Here is a 21,835-nt window from a genome sequence, read left to right on the forward strand (position 1 = left end):
GGTGCTGTTTTTTTCCGCACAACTTTTGTTAATTGTTAAACGTGTGCATGGGCATTTAACTGAATATGGCCCAGTAAGTGTCTGGTACTTCAAAATAACTGATTATATTCATTTTGTATTTTTTGGGCCAGTACCAAATATGTGTCCTAAAACTAGAGCAGTTTCATTTTTCTGTATTTGAAGAGTCTGAAAACTCTCAAGATGGTATCTTTACATTGGAAGTCTTCCTTCTAATTTTTTTGCTTGTTTGTTTGTTTTGGATGATGAACTTATATTTATGCTTTGACTGCTGTCATTTTCGCTGCATCTGTTCTTTATGGAATCCTCAGTCATAGGTTTGTCATCATCATTAAGATTTCTCATTATATTTTTAGAGACAGAGCCTTTGCTTTCTAGTGTGTTTTTTCTCTGTAATAAATTAAAATGCCTCTGATGTTTCCCATTCTAAGTGATAGTAACATTAGATACATTAGGCATCTCACCTATTTTCTGCAGCAGTCTTCTCTTTCCAGTTTTGCCATTTTTCATATTTGTGTCCCCAGTTTTAGATTTCTTTAGAATTACTGAAGTAGCTAAAATAGTCTTAATGGTTTGTTGTGCATTGATCTTGCTGTAAGTTTAGTTCCTGACTTCTTTCCTTCTGCTATTTTTCCACCTGAAACCTTTATTCCTTGTTTGACAGCTGTGTGCTGCTTTTCTTTTGATTACTTTTTGGCTATTAGCATTTTCATTATGTTCTCATTCTGTGTTCTGCTTAATTTTCAGTAATTCTGTCGTTCTTCCTTGTTATGCATGTACTTGAGTTCATGCTTGGATTAGCTCTCTCAAGCAAAAATACAAGGATTCTTTTCATCTTTTTCTCATACAGAATGAAACATAAAATGAGGCAATTGCTAATTATTTTGTTCTGTGTCTTGAAGGACTTCTGCTTTGTTGGGTAGCTGGGATCGGGGTTTTTGGTGTAGTAATTCTAATGGTACTTCACTGAGAAAACAAAATGTTCTAATGTTCTGAACTAATACAATGGTATTATAATTCAAAACTTTTGTGTTGAACTGGCAAAGTGTCAGTTAAATTAACTTACATGCATAAATTAAGTGCTTGCATAGTTCTTTAACTTTTTCAGCATATTGATGCAGACATACTACTATTCTTACTTAGAATGATTACCTGAAAAGTTTAGTTCCAAAATTTAAGTGTAGTCTGAATGTGAAGTGGTTTTTCCATTCCTTCCTAATGAAGTTCCCTGTGGCCCTCATTGCCCCACTGGGTTACTTGTGTTGAGCACAAGGATCCAGAAGAAACTGGCCCAAGAAGAGCAAGCCAGTAAGGACATTTTCTCTTATATTCCTTATGTAAGGAGAGAGGCTTGCTATAATATTGAAATAATAGTACTTTCTTTTCGACATATTTATGCCCTGTGTAATAGTCATGCAATAATTATTAATCAATCTTTAAATTACATGGACTGTTTCAATGATTTTTAGCATATGGTCATCCCAGTCCCTGCCAGTCTTGGCCGATGAAGATAAATTACAATGCTGTAACTTCTGTATAGATAGTGTTGTAAATTATAAGTGGACTGAGAAATTCTTTTTAACCTAGTATATCTAAATTTCCACAGATAGCAAGGGTATAAAAGATCTGGAAGATCTGCATTAGGCATATATGAAAGGCAGTCTCCCCTCACTTGATCTACGTCATAACTTAAGATGTAGGTACAACTAGCACTGTAGAGTTAAAGCAGTTTTTCAACTGGAAAACATTTGCTTATGCTTGGGTTCACAATATAAACAAGCAACATTTCAGTACATTAAGCTTTCCTTTACTCTATGACATCCACTGTACTTCTGTAAAGTATTTGAGCCTCGCTTTCTTCTTATGTCACAAAAGGATGTTTTGAGCATCTAAACCAGACTTCAAATAGACATTTTCTTTTCCTATTAGATTGACCTATGTCTGCTTGTTTGTCAAAGTAATTTAAAAACAGACAAACAAAAAGCTGTCGCAGTCAACATTTAGCAGAAAACCCAGCAAAAATAAAACTTACTAAAGTAATCTTCTGCAAGCAGTGAAAATTGCCATGCACTGAAATCTAGGCAGTGCAAAACATAGGTCTAAAAGTAATTTATAAACTTTAGTAACTAAGGTTATAAATATATGTGTAGGTGTGAGCACACTATTTTATTTTTTTTTACCTGGAATCTCAGTTCCATTAAGTTGGGTCTTGTTTCTGGATTTACCCCTGGCATTTTAAATGCTTTGGCTTAAGTACTGTTTGAAATTCTGCTGCAGAGTATTACCATGTCAGTCATTTGATCTTGTATTATAGCAAAGGATAGAAGGTGTGATATGTGACGATGGCTTAGAGTGAAGGCGCTGCTTTGGAGACCAGGCAAATAAATCTTCCATTTCTTTAAAAATATTTAATAACTGTTTCTTCATTTTCTCCTCCTGCTTCTTTTTTTTTTTTTTTTTTTTTTTTTTTTTTTTTTTTTTTTTTGTATTGAGCTTATCCAAAAAGTTCAAAGAGAAGTGAAAAAAAGGTTTATTTTTTTTTCTATTCTTTTTTTGTTCACTTGAAATAGTTAACGAATTAAGAGTTTTTGGGAGGCCACAGAGCTCTTCACCATTTTAAAGCAAATGAGAATCTTTAGTGAACACTTTAGCAAAATATTTGTTTCTGTGTTTTTTGTTTTGTCTTGTTTTGTTTTGCTTAAGAATATTTTAGGCTATTGTTTTCTTTTGTCAGTCGTTAGATTTTTAATTGTCATAGCAGTTTATTATAAAAAAAACAGATGTTTGAGAAATTGAGAGATCCTGTGGGTTTTCAAGAAATAGAGAAAACATTAGGTTTCTCATGAGCTCAGTGCAATTCCCCACTCTCTTTTAAATAAGTAATGCTCCTGGCTCTGTTCCCAGCATGGTCTGATCAAGGAATGAACATAGATTTTGCCTAATGATCAGATTTTGGACAGATGAACACATACTGTGCAAAAACCAAAAAAGGGGAAAATATTAATCTCTTTTGTTTTCTAAGAACATGCTCACCAGTAGCAGTCCTCTTTCTTCTACCTTTACCTAGACTTACAAAAATCACTATCAATTTAACTCATAAGGTTTCTCACAAGCGAGCTGCTTCTGAGCTACGCCTTAGTTGGAGGGATGTAGAGATGTAAGCTGGTGGTAGAGGTTGATTTCATCTCTAACATATTTTAAGTCATTTTCTTCTGAAAACATATAGCAGTTCTGTAATCTACCTACAGTGTAAATAAAGGGAAAAAGAGCACTGCATCTTCCTATAAATTTTACCAGCATCGTCATAACTTTTATTTGAGGTATCTCCCACTTGATACTGTGAACAAATCTGGAGAATTCACAAGCAACACCATGTGACTTTTAATTGTCCTTGCCTTTATATTTTGTATGTGCAAAGATAAAAATAATAAATGATGTATATATATATATATATATAAATGAAAAAGTAAAAGAAAATAGGTTTTTGATAATAGTTTGTGACTAATATCTGGTCAGGTGCTAGATATAGTTTTTTAAAAAACTAAAAGTACTATTTTATAAGTGTTGATTTGTTTAAATGTATCTGACATTCAGAGTTTAGTCTTGTCACTGCTTAGTGCTTTAATGAAAAAGTACTGCCCTTAAAGTATAAAAAGTACTTAGAGATACTTTTAGACTGGAAATTATTCTAATTGATCATAAATGTTTATTATTATAGATTGTGTCAATGTGTATATATTTTCTTAATCTAATGCAGGTATCAAAACTGATGAGTTTATGAATAATAAGAAATCGCATGAAGTACAAGCAATGTCAGAGTTGGTAGACAAAATAGCAAAGTATTGTGGTTTAAAACAGGTAAGAAAGCATTTCTTAATGTATGTTATTGTGTAGCTTCCGAATTATTATCTTTACTCTCTTCAAATACCACATTTTGATATTTTTCCTCTTCTGCTTTGATTTTTTTTCTATATATTATATATAATAGCTAAAGGAAAGCCTTTAAGGGCAAGCTGAAGGGCAGTTTTGCTTATAAATGTGTTGTTCTCAAGGAACTGCTTTTAAGAGAGCCACAGTCATTTTATGACTCAAAAAAGAAGTAAGAAATTATTTTGCCCTCTGTATATTGATTAGCTAAAAATTGCACTGCTTTTTTCTATGTACAGGCACTGCCTTGTTTCACTTGCTGCCTTCTATTGCTGGCAATTTACTTTAGGCATCAGTAGGAGGGCAAAACTTCAGTCTTTACGTGTGAGACACACAGGAGTACCACATAGGGAAAAATATCACATAGGGAAAAATGCAGATAATCCGAGGAATTTTGAAAGTACATGCATCAGATGGCAAGTTCATCCTTGGATGGTGAAGAATTGTAGGATTTCTCCCCAAATGCAACTGTAACTTACCCTTTTCTTAATGTCATTGGGATTGCATAGTTCACTAAGTCACTGCTGCATGAAAACCATGTAGATGTTTACTAATGGGCCTCTTGGCAAAACACAAGCATCACAACACTTGACTTTTTTCGGTACCATATTTCACATTGTATGTGTTAGACACATGTTATTTGCTCAGGCTGAGTTTATTTCAGATAATGTAAGCAATATGTTCTGATGAAGTATTCTTCATAGATTTGGGTCAGGTCTCCAGTGTCCTTAGAAACTGAAGATCAAAACTCTGACCTCTGACTTGTCTGTTGTGTAAGGAGCAGCTGCAGAGGGCAAAGTTTTAGGCAATCTCCTCATTACAACTGGGAATCTCAAGTAAACAGAGAACTGCATCTAAGGCCAACTATTGCTGGATGAGTCGCAATCTGTGAGCATCTGCGGTCATTCAGAGATGGAATGAAGTCTCTCCAGTAGCTCCGTCAGGGGCCAGCCACAATGACAAATGTGGATGCCCTGAGCAACCATAAAGTTGTTCAACTCTATAAACGGTGAAAATGCACTAGTAACAGATGCACAAAAGTAAATTCACCTATTCATTAGCATATTTTTTGCCTTGCTTACCTTTTGCTTCAGGCAGATGTCGGCTGTTCAAGTGTTGAAGACTTTCATGTACTGAAAAAGTTTTAGAAAAGTGTAGTTTGCACATAATGCGTTACCAAATGTTCTCTGCATTTGCTGGAAGATGAATTGGTGGTGTTTCATATAGCATTTTCATTTTGATTCTAAATACTTCCCAAGAGATTCATGAATGAGAGGAAAGAAAAAGCCATAATCAGAGAGTGAAAAAGTAGAGCCACCTTAATGACCTCACCTAAGTCTCGATGTAGCTGGTTACTAATAAAATCTCAAACTAACAATTATTAAGTATCTGTCAATACACTACAATTTCAGCCTGTGATTAAGCACTTTTATCAGATGACTTGAAGTATCTTTAGGATTATTTTCTGTTTATTTTTTGAAAAAAACGTATCATTTAATGAAAAATATGGTTGCAATATATCTCTGAATATGAAATGCTGACTGCTTTATATTAACTTTTTTCCATTTTAGTCATATACTGTGAGAGAATTTATTTGTTCAAAGTTACAAATCCCTAATATATGAAAAGAGCTTTCCAGTACATGTTAAAAAAGAAAAAAAAAAAACCAAAAACAGAAAAGCCTCCTTCTCAGTTATTAAAAAGCAACTTCTATTGTTTTGGTTACCTTTCAACTTAAAACAATATAAGAATTGTAAAGTTTTAGGAGAGTGTTTTCTTTATTGATTTTTTTTCTGTCCTACTCGGCAAAACAAAATGTATATAGCATTTAATTAAAAACACAACACACGTTTTACAATAGCACGTGTCCTCAGGGTGTTTCTTTCAGATATTACAGATCACTGATGGATTGAAAAATGCCCTACGTTTCACCTTCGTACCATGATGTATAATGGGCAGTAGAGCATATTGTCCTCTTGTGGTATTTTACAGTATACTAAAATAAATAGTAAAAATGAAAATAAAAGCAAAAATTCTATTACTACTGTAATTACTTTGAGATTAATGATTTAAATCAAAACATTAAAGCAAATTAATTAAAGGTTTTTTTCATTTGTTTACTGCCCCTCTAAAGCATCATTGTCCTCATACAAGTGGAACTTTTTAGAAAGAAGTTCTTGATTATACTGTGCAAAGAAGCCAGTAGTAATTCTTTACTTAATTGCACATTTGTTTTCTTTAATGCATTTGTGAAAGTTTTCCTTGGAAATTGCAGCATGTCCAACAAAAGTTGCAAGTATGATATAATTCTGCATTCACCGTCCATTACATTTGTGATTTGGAGCTGGGAAATGTTGTGAGGCGTATGGAGTTCTTGACTGTGCTGCCAGAAAATGCATTTAAACATAGTACCCAACTCACTATGGACAGGACCTTTGGTGTGCATTATATCATGGAAATTTCATTTTAAATGTTCATGCTTGGCAGATCTGCTGTGGGTTACTGATTACCTTTCCTTATGTCATCAAGGGAAGGTAAAACAAGGATTTATTTTGTCCACTCTGTTTGTTTAGCACAAGATCGTCACATTTTTAGTCAAAATTTGCTCGTTTCAGAACTGATCTCCCAGTGCTAATTAAACGATATGTTATTTTTTCCTGAGAATAGATGTCCTATGCCAAGAAGTGTTCAGGACCAGTTTGGGCAAGGCTTTCAGCAGCCTTATCTATTGGTCTGTTCTCTGCCTTTGGCAGGGCACTTGGGTGATCTTTAAGGTCCATTCCAACACAAACTGTTCTGTGATCCTTTTCACTTGTAAACAGCTGAAAAAAGTCTTAAAGACACAGCAGTTGGTCTCTATAACCACTAGAGATCAAATGTATGAGTCAGGAGTATTCAGTAATTCTCTGTCCAAATACTGACTTCACAGAAGTAGTTAAAATGCCTTGTGGAAGTGTAGATGTGTATATTCTGAGAAATAAGTCTATAGTGCCATTTGTTTAATCTTTTCTTCCTAATTCCATTTTATATTCTTAGAATAGATGATAGTAGTTTTTTTTCACTTCTGTCAGGATATTTCTGTACTGCATATTCCTACCTAGTTAAAACATATGCAGTTGTGTTTAAGATGGATACCTGTAGTATATTCTGGCATTTGCACTTATACAGTCGATCTAAACTTCCTTATGAATGTTCAACAGACCAAGAACAAGACATGAGAAACATTCTCAAGTTAATCTTTTCCAGGAACATCTACAAACAAAGTCCTTGTAGTTGTTCAATATGATTTTTGGTTCATAACTGAATGGAAGTGAATGTTCTGATTTCCTTCCCTTTAAAGAAATGTCACTTGAAGTATCTCATGCTATCAGCTGGGAGAGAAACTTAACTTTCACTTAGTTATTATTCCTATTCACACCTTCCTCCAGAACTGGCAATGGAAAGCACATGTGATATATCAGGCCCTTTGTTTTATTACAAAACCATCCTTCTGTTACACAGATTTGTATGGATTACTTTAACAAAAAAAAGCAACAAGCATAAATAAGTGTTCTGACATAAGAGGCAGTATTAATATGGCATGTCTTTCTTTAGGTCGCGTCTGAATTGATTACGTTAAGCACTGAATCTGAAGATCTGTTTTTTTTCTTTATGCTTAGTTTAGCTGTCTCCTAAGTGTCTAAACGTCCTGTGAACACTTCCCTTCCTAACTCTGTATTTTAACCCCATTTGGCAAGGGCAAGTTATAGTGTTGGTGATTTACAGTTATTTTCTTTAACAGAAGGAAGTTCTATATCAAAATACACACTGAAAGTATTTTCCAGAAGAGTCAGGACATGTGCAGTGCATAAGCATTGCACTGTCTGTTTTCTAGAGGAAATCAGTTTTGACTTAATTCTGTTTTTTGAAGTCAGGAGGTGCACCAGAAGGCAGATTAAGTAAAGTAAAAGGGATAACTGATAAAGTAATTATGAAATCTACGCTTAGTTTTTTAAGGGAATATTTTGCATTTAATTGAAATGTGTCTTCTTGCTCATTAATATGGTGCTTTTTTTTTCTTTTCTTTTTTTTTTTTCTTTTCTTTTTCTTTTTTCCTTTTTCTCCATTATCAAGGTGATTGATATAGGTTCTGGAAAGGGCTACCTGAGTTCATTTTTGTCTATGCAATATAACTTAAAAGTTTATGGAATCGATTCATCGAAAACCAATACTAACGGCGCTCATGAAAGGAACAGGAAATTGAAGAAACACTGGAAAACTTATCAGAGTCGAGCAAGAGCCAATTCTGAAACCCAGAGGTTGGAAAAGCCAATGAAAAATGAAGTTAAATGTAAAGCCATCAATGAAAAACCCTTAAATAATAACAGCACTCTTCAAAGTCAGGATCAAGAGAGTACCCAAGACTCAGTTCCTTCTTGTGTTTTCACAGAAGTAGCTATATCTGAGACCAGCAAACAAATTGAAATCAATTTGGCACAGGCACAGTCTGACGAGAGCAAGCTTTCTGAAGAGGCTCTTGCTGTTCTCAATGTTCTGCCTGCTGATGCTGTAGATGTTTTTTCTTCATCCCGCTGTAACTATGGGGAAATCTGTGAAGAGGAAAAAGCACAAAGAAAGATGGCATTTATCAAGGCTAAAGCGAGCAAGTCAAGAGAATCAAACCTTTATTTTCCACTGACCTCCTACATCAGCGCGGAAACAGAACTCAGTGACATCATAACAGATTTAGAGGTTATATCATTAATATTTGAAATATATTTTGCTTTGTCTTTATATTGCTGGTCACATGTCAAAATTAACAGCATACATATTAGTATATTCTAGTATTTTACCATTGTGAATAGATAACCTCTAATTGTTACAAAGAGTTTTTTATTTACCAGGGAGGCAAATATCTTAAGCACTGGAATTTCAGTTTTCCTGAAATTTCTTATAGTTTTATATTTTTATAATTGCAGTAAAACTCTGAAGGCATGATGTAATTTATTGAGTACAGTACTCAACATAACGAGTTTATAATGAGCCATATATTTAAACAGTGCTTTTTATATTTTGGCCTTTCCATGTTACTTAGTACTTAGTAATCTGCTAGCTGTCAGGATCTATGTCTATACATGCAAGTCCAAACTCAGCTGCCCAAAGACAGTGATGCAAGTCTAGAAGCTGTGCCTGAGCTGGCGTATGTTGATTGAGTAGATATAGTCAGTCTTTTTTGGAAAGATGAAAACTTGTATGCATTCATATATTCAAATGTGTATTTCATTTCTAATTTAGGACTACATGTTTATGTTAATTACTCTTTAAATACCTAATTATCATACCTCTCTCAACAGTAGGTAAAGCATCTGCCTTTACATTTGCACATTTAAATTTTACATCCTCTTAGTATGTATTTTGTATGATTTCAAAGACAGAAAAAATTCTCCATCACCACCTGTCTTTAAAAAAACTTAACTGGAAGAAGTAAAAACTTTGTTGTGGTTAAAAAAAGTCAGACTGCACGCTATGCTTGATGAATGTGCATAATTAAAATACTTTATACAGTCATTAAAATGGCTTTAAAATATTTTTGGAAGTTTTAGAAATATTGTTTTGCAAATAGTCTTACAAACATTTACATTTATTATTTTAACCATAAACTGTGGTTCTTTTCCTCATTTTTTTTCTAAATTGGGGGGAAAAAAAAGTGGGATGGGTAAAATTTACTGGTTTATGAAGTCCTGAAATGTGTTTGAACTGCTGATGAAATGCGGGTGTGGAAATGTGTGTTTGTTTATAGCCCAAGACAAGATAAGATACAAATTTTACTGGGCTGATGCCAATGGTCCAGAAAGTGTTTTCAGTTACACCTAGGTAACCTCACTGAAGTCGGGGATGGTCCGGGAGCGTGCCTGAACCAGACAGATCACACTCATATTGTTCAGAGATTCTGAACATTGTAATGTGTTTCCTGGATATGGAATGGATGGCATGCGGTAGGCATCTTCCACTCACTTTCCTCTGAAAGAACCTCTCTAATGCAGCAGTTTAAATTCTGCTTTTGCAAGAGCAGTATCTTCCATTAGCCTCCAGACACCAATATTGTTCTGCTCTATTTTGTGTGTAAAAAAAGCTTTGTAGAATGGTGAGCTGGAGCTGACAAACAGGAAAAAACGTCTTTAAAAACTAAGCTGAACTGGATCTGAACTTTTGCCTCCAAAAAATTCTGAATGCTAAGACAAGGAGAGGGCAAGTAGACAGAGAAGTATCACAGAGTGAAAAAGAAAAAGCCAGGAAGAAAAGGGGGGTTGTAGAGTTTCACACAAATGTGTACTATACAGACACAAAGTAATACAGAACAATAAATAAATAAATAAATACATAGAATCAGAAAGGTTCTCACAACAGAATGTTGGAATTCACAGCAATAAGCACCATCCCAGTCTCAGTGCTGGAAAAGTCTTGTTCTGAACAGTGAGAAGAGGGGTAATTTGGATGGTGAAATAGAAGGAAATAGGAAACTGGGGAAAAAGGAAACCAGAAATTAAAATGGACAGAAGAACAGAGTATCTGAAGTTCTTTATTTTAGGGAAGAAAATGCTGATCTGTCATTGAATCTACTCTTGTAGGCACACCACAGTACAGCTACAGTTCTGGAAGTAACAAAGCAGATGAAGAAGGGCCTGCACTTTAAGTTAACTTTTTATTTAGGAAGTGATTTTGTTTTCAGCAATTCAGAGTAGCAGAAATGCCACAGATCGGTCCAACTGACTGTGTTACAGTAGTCAATCTGAAGTAAGAAAAGGAAGTAGCAGTGGTAGTAAAAATTATGACAGGAAAGCTAGGAGAAAATGGCTGGTGTCCAGTTGTCACGCAGATGTTCCCTCCCATGCAGTTAACTGGCGGCTGCTCACAGTCCTGAGCTTTTGCTTCCTCTTAGAGATAATGTATAGAGATACAAAGCTCCATAGATGAACAAAATACGGAGCAGTCTGGTTCCTCATAAAGGACATAAATGCTGTGTTTTCTTAGATCTGGAGTGCTTTTCTTATGCCTAGAAAGATTCTGGAACAGAACACCTGGGGATGTCATGGAGTTGTATGTTTAAACCTCGTAGATGAATAAGCCTTTACAGTATGTTTGGGGTTTGGCTTTTGTTGTTATTCACACTCTTTCAGTTGCACAGGGAGATGCTTTAAATTGTGCTTTTTTTTTCTGTCTTCTTAGGACTGTATAATGGTGGGTCTGCATACATGTGGTGACCTTGCTGCAAACACACTACGAATTTTTACTGCCAAGCCTGAAATCAAAGCAGTTTGCAGTGTAGGCTGCTGCTACCATCTGTTGTCAGAACAGTATGAAAACCAAGAAGGTAATTATTCTGAGCTCTACTTGTGGCTGCCAGTTTGCATGTTGAGAATATTATACCTTTTAATTAATAACCTCCTGATGTTTTTTTTTTTTCCTTTCCAATGGCTTGTTTAGTACTTATTTTAATTATACTATGTGGGTCATTCACTCCTGGATGCCCTGTAGCCTTCCTGTTATGCCAATATTGCCAATATTCTTACTGAAATTAGGGACATTAATGCAGAATGTTTTAATGTGGTTATGAATACAGCTGGTTTTATTCCATTACTTCACTCATAAAATGTGCAGACTTCTTTGGCCAGTGTTTTCATCCTTTTGAAATGTTTTGTACCAGATTTTGCCTTTGGCTGTCTGCGTGCAGCATCCATTTATGTTGAGTTGTACATGTACAACTATAAGCAGAATTAAGTCCTTGTAATGTACTCTAAAAGACATTCATCTGAATGCTGTGCTCTGGGGCTCTGACATCTTAGAATGTTAAGAAACAACACGTTTAATAGCTTTTCTCAGTGAGACAAGCTGAAAATTATTTGAAGATTCACGCCACAAGGGAATTTTCCTTCAAATTTTTATTATTATTTCTGATAAAAAACAGATATCTTTGCTTGAAAAGTGAGTTCTTTACCTTTCTGTGCAGCCTTCAAACAATAGGAGGTTACAGATGATCTTTGCGCAGATGTAGTGAATGCCTGCCGTAGTAGAAGGAACTGCTGGATTAGTTGGTTTAGCATGGAGATCTTGTGCTTGTTTTGTTGTCTGCTGTCCCTGCAGTCAACAGGGATGGAGTCATTGCTAACAGAAGTACTCTTTTCTGTTTGATTTAATACTTCCTGCATATCAACACAAAAGTGTTCAGGTATAAGATAATAAAAAAGGATTTAAGCTACAGCTAAATCATGTCACATCACTTTCTGCTTCATTATCCAATGCTCTCTTTTCTCTAGGATTTTCTACAGCACCTTCTATACCTACTTTAAACACTGTATAGATTTACAAGTGCATTAACATCTTCATTTCTGTTTAGCTCATTTGTTTTTGATCCACAATGAAAAGCATGAAGTAGCTGGCTTTTCTGAGCAAACAAGTGTAATATAGCTAAGCTGTCTAAATGGCCATCTGCTGAAGACGAAACTGATAAGCATATCAACCAAATTTGGGAAGAGGTTGTCTGGCAAAGTTTATTTCATCTGTCTCAGGGAACTCTATGGACGGAAAGGCAGGAGGAGCTCAGCTGCTATTCTGTAACAGTTGGCTGATCAGCAAGCTAAGGTCTAGCCATGGGTTGACTGCAACGCATGCTAGCTGTTTCTTGTTTTAGTAATCTTTTTACATACGTTTCACAGTATGGATCTGCTGCAGTTTGGAAAGTTTTTTGGACTTTATTAATTTCAATTATATCACAATGCTCCAAATTACCATTTGGAAAAAAAAAAAAAAAAAAAAAGGAAAGGATACAATTGAAATTTATTTTACTGTATTTGAATTCTAGAAATGCAATTAGTAAAACACAGTTCCTTTACATTAAAGTTTTAAAAAGTGATGAACTTTTTTGACACTCTTCATTCAGTTTGTGTGTCTCAAACATTTGGTAGTTTCTTGTTTTTGCAATGAGGATACATCTTCCTGCTCTACTTGTTGAATGATTACTTTTTCCAGATCATTACGTAAAGCTCTGCTAAATATTGCTACTCAGACACAACCAAAGCATCAGATGTGATAGCCCATTCAAAGTTCAAAGAAACAGATGTGCACGAAGTTTTATAATGGTATGGAAATGAAATCAAACTGTGCATTGGAATTTTTAGCTGTTGGGTTTTTCTTTACTTGGTGGATGCAAATTACTCTTAAAGAACTCTTTATGCAGAGGAAAAGGAAATCACAGTATTCTTTTTGGGGGAAAGAACACTGAAGTTAGAATAATACTAAAGAATATTTATTTTTTTTTTACTATTACTGTTGGCATTATTAAAATGTTGTTGCCATATTCCCCTGGAGGGGACATATAATATATGACTTGTTGGTGAATGTGCAGTGGAGGGGTAACGATACAAGGACCAACAGTGATACAGTGTCCCATTCCACTGTTTGACTATCCTTACCACCAAGTTTTTTTTTCTGAGGTTCTCAGCTTAAGTGGATCATGTCCTTCCACTGTGCAACTCCAGAAAAAGTCTGGTTTAACCTTTTCCTTTCCATTGGGTAGGAGAAAACTTAAGGTAGTTCTTCCTTCTTCTCTGCAGCCCTGTAGTCCCAACTGAACTCATTCTAGCAAGGGTCTGAAGAGCCCAAAGAAACTCTAGATGGTCTCTCAAGTGCTAAAGAAAGCAAATATTCACGTCTCTGAACCTGTTGATTACTCTGGTAAGCACTGAAATACTGTTAGTTTTCTACCCATGTTATAGTCCACCTGCTGGAGAATGACCTCTTTTGACCAGCTTGCTGTGCTGTTTAATTCAACCAGCTTGCTGTGCCGATTAATTCAACCTAAATGCAGTTTGGTTTTTTGTCTGTCAGGACACACTGCTGATTCATGTTGAACCCTCAGCTGTTCTCAGTCTCCTTGTTCCAAGATTTGTTCCATAATCTTCCTGAGAACTGAAGTTAGAGTGTGACCTTTTTCCCGTCATCAGGAACCTCCCTTGATGGATGTGATTGTTCAAAGATGATAGTGTGGCCTTCTTGTGACATCAGTGATTTCCCGTAGCTCTTGACATGCATCCCATCTGGTCTCTTGGACTTGTGTATTTCCAGATTGCCTGTGTGGTCCATGTACTGTAGGTAGTGCTTCACTTCCACTAGCTCTGCCAGGGAAGCTAATGCAGGCCTTATGTGAGAGTATTAGGATGCAGACTTAGAGCTAGGACTCTGTGGTGACAGACAGAAGAACTTCCTAAGAAGCAGACCAAATTAATTGTGCAGAATTTACTGGAACAGAGGAAGTCACAATTGTTTGAAATCAATCCAATATGAGAGGGTTTGTCTGTGAGGCCACTGTGGGACATTCTGTTATAAAGAATTTTATACTTGTTTTTATCTTGACTTAGTAGCTTTGAGGATTTTCTGTTTTAGGTATGTAAGTAACTTCTTGATTTTATATATATATTAAGCTTTTGCCTGGTTTATCTTGAGGTGTTTACTGTAAAGAAGGTTGAGAGTGTCTGCCTCAAACCTCTGCCTGTCATGTTCTGCATCAGAGAAAACACTTATCCCCAGCACTACCAAAGTAGCACATTTTCCATCTTTTATGCTTCCTTTTATTTAACACAAATGCAGATGGTTGTTCTTGTAAGCCTAGTTAAAGCAGATGTGCCAGCCCACACAAAAGCTGCTGTGGACTGACAGTTGCCATAAGTTGAAAAAAATGTGCTGTACATTGCTTGGCAGTTGTGTTTTATTTAATACCAAAGTCAGTCTTGTTTGAGGCCAATGAAAAATTGATTTCTCACTTTTTATTAAATGGGATTAACTGATACACATGGGAAGAAAACTTACCTGTTTCAATGCCTAACATAGCTTTTAAAAGTCTGAGACTTAAATTGACAAAATATCAAGAAAATATTACTAAGCTAGTTTTGGCAGACTATTGGTTCATGCTGGATACTGGAAGGCTATTTTTTTTCCTGAGGAGTTGAGAACTAATAGCTTGTATTTCTCTTACATTCTAAAAATAGCAAAAATATAAAATTGCTCGATTCAGTGTGCTGTTGGTCCTGCTGTGAATATGTTGGGAGCGAAATGGATGAGAACGGATGCCATAGTCTTGGATCTAGCAGTTGGCATACAGTATATCCTTCTAAATATCTACAAATAAGCTAAATTCTTCTGGATTTTCTTTCTTTCTTTCTTTCTTTCTTTCTTTCTTTCTTTCTTTCTTTCTTTCTTTCTTTCTTTCTTTCTTTCTTTCTTTCTTTCTTTCTTTCTTTCTTTCTTTCTTTCTCTTTCTCTCTTTCTCTCTCTCTTTCTCTTTCTCTCTTTCTCTCTTCTCTCTTTCTTCTCTCTTTCTTCTCTCTTTCTTCTCTCTTTCTCTTCCCTCTTTCCCTTCCTTCCTTCCTTCCTTCCTTCCTTCCTTCCTTCCTTCCTTCCTTCCTTCCTTCCTTCCTTCCTTCCTTCCTTCCTTCCTTCCTTCCTTCCTTCCTTCCTTCCCTTCCCTTCCCTTCCCTTCCCTTCCCTTCCCTTCCCTTCCCTTCCCTTCCCTTCCCTTCCCTTCCCTTCCCTTCCCTTCCCTTCCCTTCCCTTCCCTTCCCTTCCCTTCCCTTCCCTTCCCTTCCCTTCCCTTCCCTTCCCTTCCCTTCCCTTCCCTTCCCTTCCCTTCCCTTCCCTTCCCTTCCCTTCCCTTCCCTTCCCTTCCCTTCCCTTCCCTTCCCTTCCCTTCCCTTCCCTTCCCTTCCCTTCCCTTCCCTTCCCTTCCCTTCCCTTCCCTTCCCTTCCCTTCCCTTCCCTTCCCTTCCCTTTCAATAAGTCAGTGTTGGAAATTACTTCAAACTCTTAAGAACATGAGAGCCTTTGTTTTCATTTGTTATTCACTACAACAACCAAAAGGTGCTGTATACTTTCCAAATGATGCTCAATTAAAAAAACAAAAACAAAAAACAAAAAACTGGAAGCCATTGACTTTAGAGACAGTTGTCTTTTAATTTCACAGATGTTAGAAGTCATATCAAATACTAAACTTCAGTTAATAAGGAATATTATGACAGTTATCAGAGAATTCTAAGCAGTTTTAGATTGACTTTCTTTAAGAATTGGCTGATTGTACAGAGATTCTTCTATGCATTAAATGCACCTTGCCATTACTATAATGTACTCCTTAGGGGTTTTTCTTCACTGTTACTGCTTCTGATAGTCCATGACATCAGAATAGGAAGGATTTTTCTAGAGACTATTCAAATAAACTTATTTATTTAGGGCAGATTTTTATGGAAAAATACAGTCTGCAAATGATTTTTTTATTGAAGAAAACAAAACCTTCGTTCCTCTCTTCAGGATTTTAGGGAGCTGTTTTGTCCTACATTCAGCTAGCATGATTCTACGACATGGACTATAATTATTCCTTAACAATGATAACTACGATTTTAAGGTTTTTCTCCCTAGAACTGACTTTGCTTACAAAGGAATTGATGTGTTTCTGTATTCTCTCCCTCTCACTATCCATTCTCTGAAACACATCACTACCAATCTAGTCAGTACTGAAATCTTCATTTGATATCCTCTGTTTTGAGAAAATAACACGTGAACATGCAAAGGTAAATAGCTGCGTATAAATAAGCATTTCATAATACAAGATAAAGATATAATCATAGATCCGTTGATAGCGGACTTATCAGAACCTCTTTCTCAAATTAGCCTTAGTACTGCAAATTGTGAATGTCAGCTATTATAAGGATTATAAGGATTTCCAACAGCACATCTCTACTCTAGGAAGGAAAAGATAAATGCCAGGCAGAGGAATTCTAGAGCTCTACAGGAAATCTGCAAGGTGTTCTGGATGAAATCAACAAACTGTTTGCAGAAGACTTAATCTCTAACGCTCATATTAGGTACATATAAGATTTCATTACATGTCAGTTTTTAAAAGCTAATGAACATAATTAAGGGATCTGAAAGGGATGCAAAGGACTGTTGGAATTCATGTGCAACACTTTATTAGATTTGTGAAAACTGCAGTGGCTTTGAGTAAGCTGGAGTCTGCAGACAGAAACTTCAAAACTGAATTTTCTGAAGGATTCCATCCACAAACTTAATATCACTCCATTCCACTGAAATATGGAAAGATTAGTCACTGTTTTAGAAGTATTAGTGTGCAGATGATTTATATGTTGCCTAGCTATATTTTCAAAGATATTCCATATCCCGTGTCTTAAAATAGCTATCACTGATACCATGGCGACACAAGAAAACATTTCCAAGCAAAAGATCAAAGAGCTTGATTTCCTTTCCAAGGCATCTTTAGCTATTGCTGCACCAGGCACCTTTCCATGAATTTGTGACAGACCGGACTAGTGACTAAAACCCAGGTGTTTTCTATCAAAATTGGCCATGAGAAATATATGAAACTTGAGAAAACATTAACTAGGTAAGTTTTATGGACATTAAATGACAGCATTATGTATTTCAATTACAAGGGTATTTTTCGTGAGTAAATGCATAAAAAATATATTAAATTCTGAAACTATCTCACATTTACAATTTATAGTGTGTGTGCACAGTAGGTGATTATAATTGAGAAAGCAAGGCTTACTATAATATGTAATAACTAAAGCATGCCATACATTCAGGTTCTGAAGAGACAAATGATTCTGTTTTCTGAAATGGTGGAACACTTCTATTTCCAGAGAAATCCCTTTTGGTGTTGTGATTTTAAGGAAAAATATAATCTCAAGGAACTGTGAAATCTTTACCAAAGGAAGTTCTAGTTTTTCCCACAAAAGGAAAATATCATTTTAAGTAGTTCCTTTCCTCTCTTCAAAGCAGTAGATGTAGATTGAGATTCTGCTGTTTTACTGAGCACCATGGAAGAACTAAAACAACTTATTTTTCAGAGTGTTTCAGCAGGTCTTCGATTAGTTTTATGGACTATCTATTAATTAGTTCTGTTTCCGTTTGAGGAAAAGGTTAAAGAGATCTGAGATTAGAAATAAAGAAAAATAGAGATCTATACAATTATTCTCAAAAGAACATACAGAATTACTTTTTACGTTTACAACTCATGAAAGAAAAACATCTTGTTTGCCTCTGCCTGTTGTAGTAATGTATACCTAAGAAAGTTATCTGTTAATAACCTTTTTCTCTTCTGTCACTGTACAAAGCTCAGTTAAATTCTTTGTGCTCTTTCAAGGAGAAGCAGAATAATACCCTAACAATTTTACACTTTGAAATGGGGAAAGTGTATTGAGAACATAATATAAATGACACGGCTGAGAAGAAAACCTTTCACTTTTCTTATAATAACTATTAGCGTGACCAAGTGCAAAAAGATTAATCATACCCCGAGCGCAGAAGAATTACTGAAGCTTTAACATTTTGGAAGCATGATTACATTCCTATTTGGATTCTAGTATTTGTAATATTGTTGGGATGTGTCACTGTATATTTTCTTCTGGTCAGAATAGTGTAGTTCCTTCCTGAGCTTGTTTAAGAACAGTCTGCATGTAGTGACAGCCTTTGTTTGTCAAGAGCAAAGAGCTTATGGGATCTGAACTAATGCCTGTTTCTCCAGTAATTATTAAGGACTCTAAGATGAGCTATGTGGAAATAAAATGGCATGAAAATAATGAACAACACATGTTTGATACACCACTTACTTCAATAACATCTGTAGGAATGTAATAATAGTCTTTCAAAAAATAATTATAAAATAATTGCTTACCTTTTGTTTTGACATAAAATCTTTTACACTGTGCATTAAATACCAACCTAGTCAAACAAACATGTTTTCATACCTGACAAGAAAGAGCAAATAGAAAGCATCTTTCAAATTGAAGTAAAACATGGAAAAGTTTCTTTAGAAAACAAAGGCCACTTTCAAATAGAAAACACTGGGAAACTTTCTCTCATGTTGAACTACAGTTTCTGTAGTTATTTCCCTTATATTACACAAATTTAGTGACAATTATTGTTTTTTTATGTCTCAGGTAACTGCCTTCTACACATCTTTGTTACATGTTCAACATAAATATACTCTAGTCCTTCAGTCTCCAGGCTACACAATTTCTAGTATATGAATTACTTCAGAAGAATTCCTTTAAGCAAAGTATTCTCGTGGAGTAATGCACGGTCAGGGCATTAGTGAGAAAAAATTAATATACAGTGTGACCTCCGAGTGCCAGTTCCAGCTTGAATTGGACAGGGTTTGTCATGTAGGAGACTCCGAATGCATTACAAGAGTATCATAGTATATCCATTCCTACAGCTATTTAGGCATAAGCTTATATTTTCTACAGCAAAATGTATCTTTTCTTCAGTAAGATAAATCATATATTTGCCAGCAGATGGGATGAGGAGAAGTGAAAGGAGGTAGAAAATGTAGTTCTGTTGATGTTACTGGCTACATTAAAAGGATAGTTATATATTTTAACTATGCATATATTGTACTTATTTCTCCTATTTTCCTAACGGGATTTAGGATACAAATTCTTGTAGTTTCTCAGATTTGTGTCATGCCTTGCTGAGTGCTATAAGAGATGTCCAGCGGTGCAAAAAGTCAGTAACTGGCTGCAGTGGGAGACTTTTCTAAGTAAAGGAGGTAGGCAGGTCTAGAGTAAGAAGAAGATTTCACTGGTATTGAAAATCATCTCCCTTTTTTTTTTGGAGTTCATTAAAAGTAACTGTAGAATAATCTGTTTTCCAGTTTAAGAAAATGTTTTTTTACATGTCAGAAAATTACAAAAAATATTTATTCACAGTATAAGCAGTTTATACAAAGGGTTATTCCTTTCACTACTACATTTTTAGGGTAGTTTATGGATTATTTTATCCTTTACTTCCATTTTATTTGAGTTATTAGAGATAAGTAATGTATTTATCAATAAAGACAAGCTTTTTTTGAACTAATTTAACTTACTTACAAATTAGGAGTAATTTTATTTTCCAGTTAATACACTGGAATTTGCATAACTGTAATGTTTTCAATGTTATATTTATAGTTTTGATTATTGAAATATAATGCTGTTTTTATTAATAAATACTCAGTGGGTTTGGAAAATAACTAATGTCTTTTGAATCTTTATGTAAGTAGGCATAGCATAGTATTTAATATATGTAATGTATTTCCAAATCAGTGACTACTTTTTTTTTTAATTCCCCTGATGTCTGAGTTAGATTTACAGTATACCTCAACATTAGAAGAAATTAGTTTCTTATTTCTGTTGTTGATTTTTAATATGGCTAGCGATAACTTCCTAGAATTAGGTAGCAGTTCTAAAAAACAGTATTTTAATACAGCGCTAGCAAAGAATTTGTTTTAATTTCCTTTCACACCTACTAACCTCAATTTTTATGGCAGTTCTTGGGTTTGTTGATAGTACCAGAATGAACTGTTGTCTCCTGGGAAACCAGGCTTCTTCAGAGGACTACTTCTGAGCATGTCATCTCCATCCTCACTGCACTTTCATTTGTTTAGATTGTAAATTATTCAAGAATTTGCAAGTGGTAGAGAGACTGGAAAAGCAGGGATCCCTCCGTACCTTCATATGGCCCCTGCTGACATACCAGTGCTGACATAAAACTGTCAGTAACCATTTTGTCATTTTTCACTTGTTTTCCTTAAAGGCTTCCTTTCATGTTTCAGTAATATATTTCTATTATTAATCATGTTTTATTGTGTTCTGGCTAATAAAAACAAAAATCACTTTATCTGCAAGGAGCATTTTAATAAGAATATTTTAAAAGGAATCTTAATAGTTTTCTTAAAAAAAGTTTAATCAAAAAACAGAAAAAGGGAAATGGAAAACAGTGTTCATGTCAAATGAGCTCTGCATGTATTTTCTTTAGATGTACACTTATACTAATGTTGGTTATATTCCTTGGAAGAAGAAGGGGATGCTCCTAAGGCTTTTTAGATTGGATTAGTCCACACACAGCCTTTTGTGTGGACTAAGAATGATGAGTTGCTTAAAAAGGTTGCCCACAGAACTTGTGGGCATCCCATTGCTGGAGGCATTTAAAGCCAGGTTGGATGGATCCCTGTGCAGTCTGGTCTGATGGGTGGAAACTCTGCCCACTGCAAGGCATTGGAACTGGTTTCTTTAAGGTTACTTCCACCCCAGGCCACTCTATGTTTCAGCAGTACCATGCAGTTTGACCAGTTATCTAACACTCCTAAGGACACGTTGATTTTCTAGCAACTTCAAGTAGTAAAGTAGGAATGACAAGACAAAGCACAAGAAATTAGAGTAGAAAGGATGTTTTAGTGCTGTCTGTTAAGATTGTTTGATCTTGACCATCAACATGTCCAGACTCAATTATTACCTCTTAGGTATTGCTCTTGGCTTTAGACAGCTGAAGAGCAGTTCTTAGTGCCAGCCTTGTGGATTCAGCCACATATGGGCTTTAGGTGCCATATCACATTACTCTTCTCTGTTTGTCTTTGGCGAGAATCCTGAAATGTTATTGGCCAACAAGTATATGATTAATATAGAGATTTTTCAATGTGCTTGGCAGTCTTTGTACAATTACCTCACACTGACAGCTGTGTCTGATCTTCAGTCAGTTGTGCTTTTTCTGTACAATTGGCACTCCTCTGTTCTAGTCATAAGTATTTTGTAGCTGCCCAAAAGTTATTCAAAATGGAGACATCACATACTGTTGATTAAAAAAAATAAGAAAATAAAAAAATAAATCTTTTTAGCTTTTTTTCCTTCCCTGATCACAGAATGGGGTGGTAGATCCTCCAGTGCATTGGATATGAGGTACAAAAATGCAGTTGAACTCCAGGTTTTACATGCTTTGAAACTGGTAAAATGAAAAGAAAAAAAAAAATCAAAAAACCCTTCGGAAAACAACTCAGTGAACCAGTGAGAATTAAGCGTCTTCAATACTGAAA

The 21,835-nt window shown here is 35.3% G+C and overlaps 1 protein-coding gene across 11 annotated transcripts in view; it reads left to right on the forward strand.

Annotated features, from left to right (window-relative positions):
- Nucleotides 1-21,835, forward strand: part of METTL25 (methyltransferase like 25) — a 60,566-nt gene that overhangs the window by 8,194 nt on the left and 30,537 nt on the right. For 7 of the 11 annotated variants that reach the window (XR_014942802.1, XR_001553892.3, XR_014942808.1 and 4 more), the window contains exons 3-5: nt 3,776-3,876; nt 8,059-8,676; nt 11,152-11,296. Coding sequence is in view for 8 of the 11 variants with exons in the window: in XM_085537796.1 (XP_085393922.1) it covers nt 3,776-3,876; nt 8,059-8,676; nt 11,152-11,296 (864 nt within the window). In the remaining 3 variants the exon portion in view is untranslated. Of the gene's footprint in view, nt 1-3,775; nt 3,877-8,058; nt 8,677-11,151; nt 11,297-13,535; nt 13,657-21,835 lie in introns of those variants that run through there. The other 4 variants (XM_085537822.1, XM_032443754.2, XM_085537815.1 and 1 more) reach the window with 3 other exon arrangements.

The sequence above is a fragment of the Coturnix japonica genome, chromosome 1, assembly GCF_054131305.1.
Source record: "Coturnix japonica strain WE chromosome 1, WE-NBRP24, whole genome shotgun sequence".
NCBI lineage: Eukaryota > Metazoa > Chordata > Aves > Galliformes > Phasianidae > Coturnix > Coturnix japonica.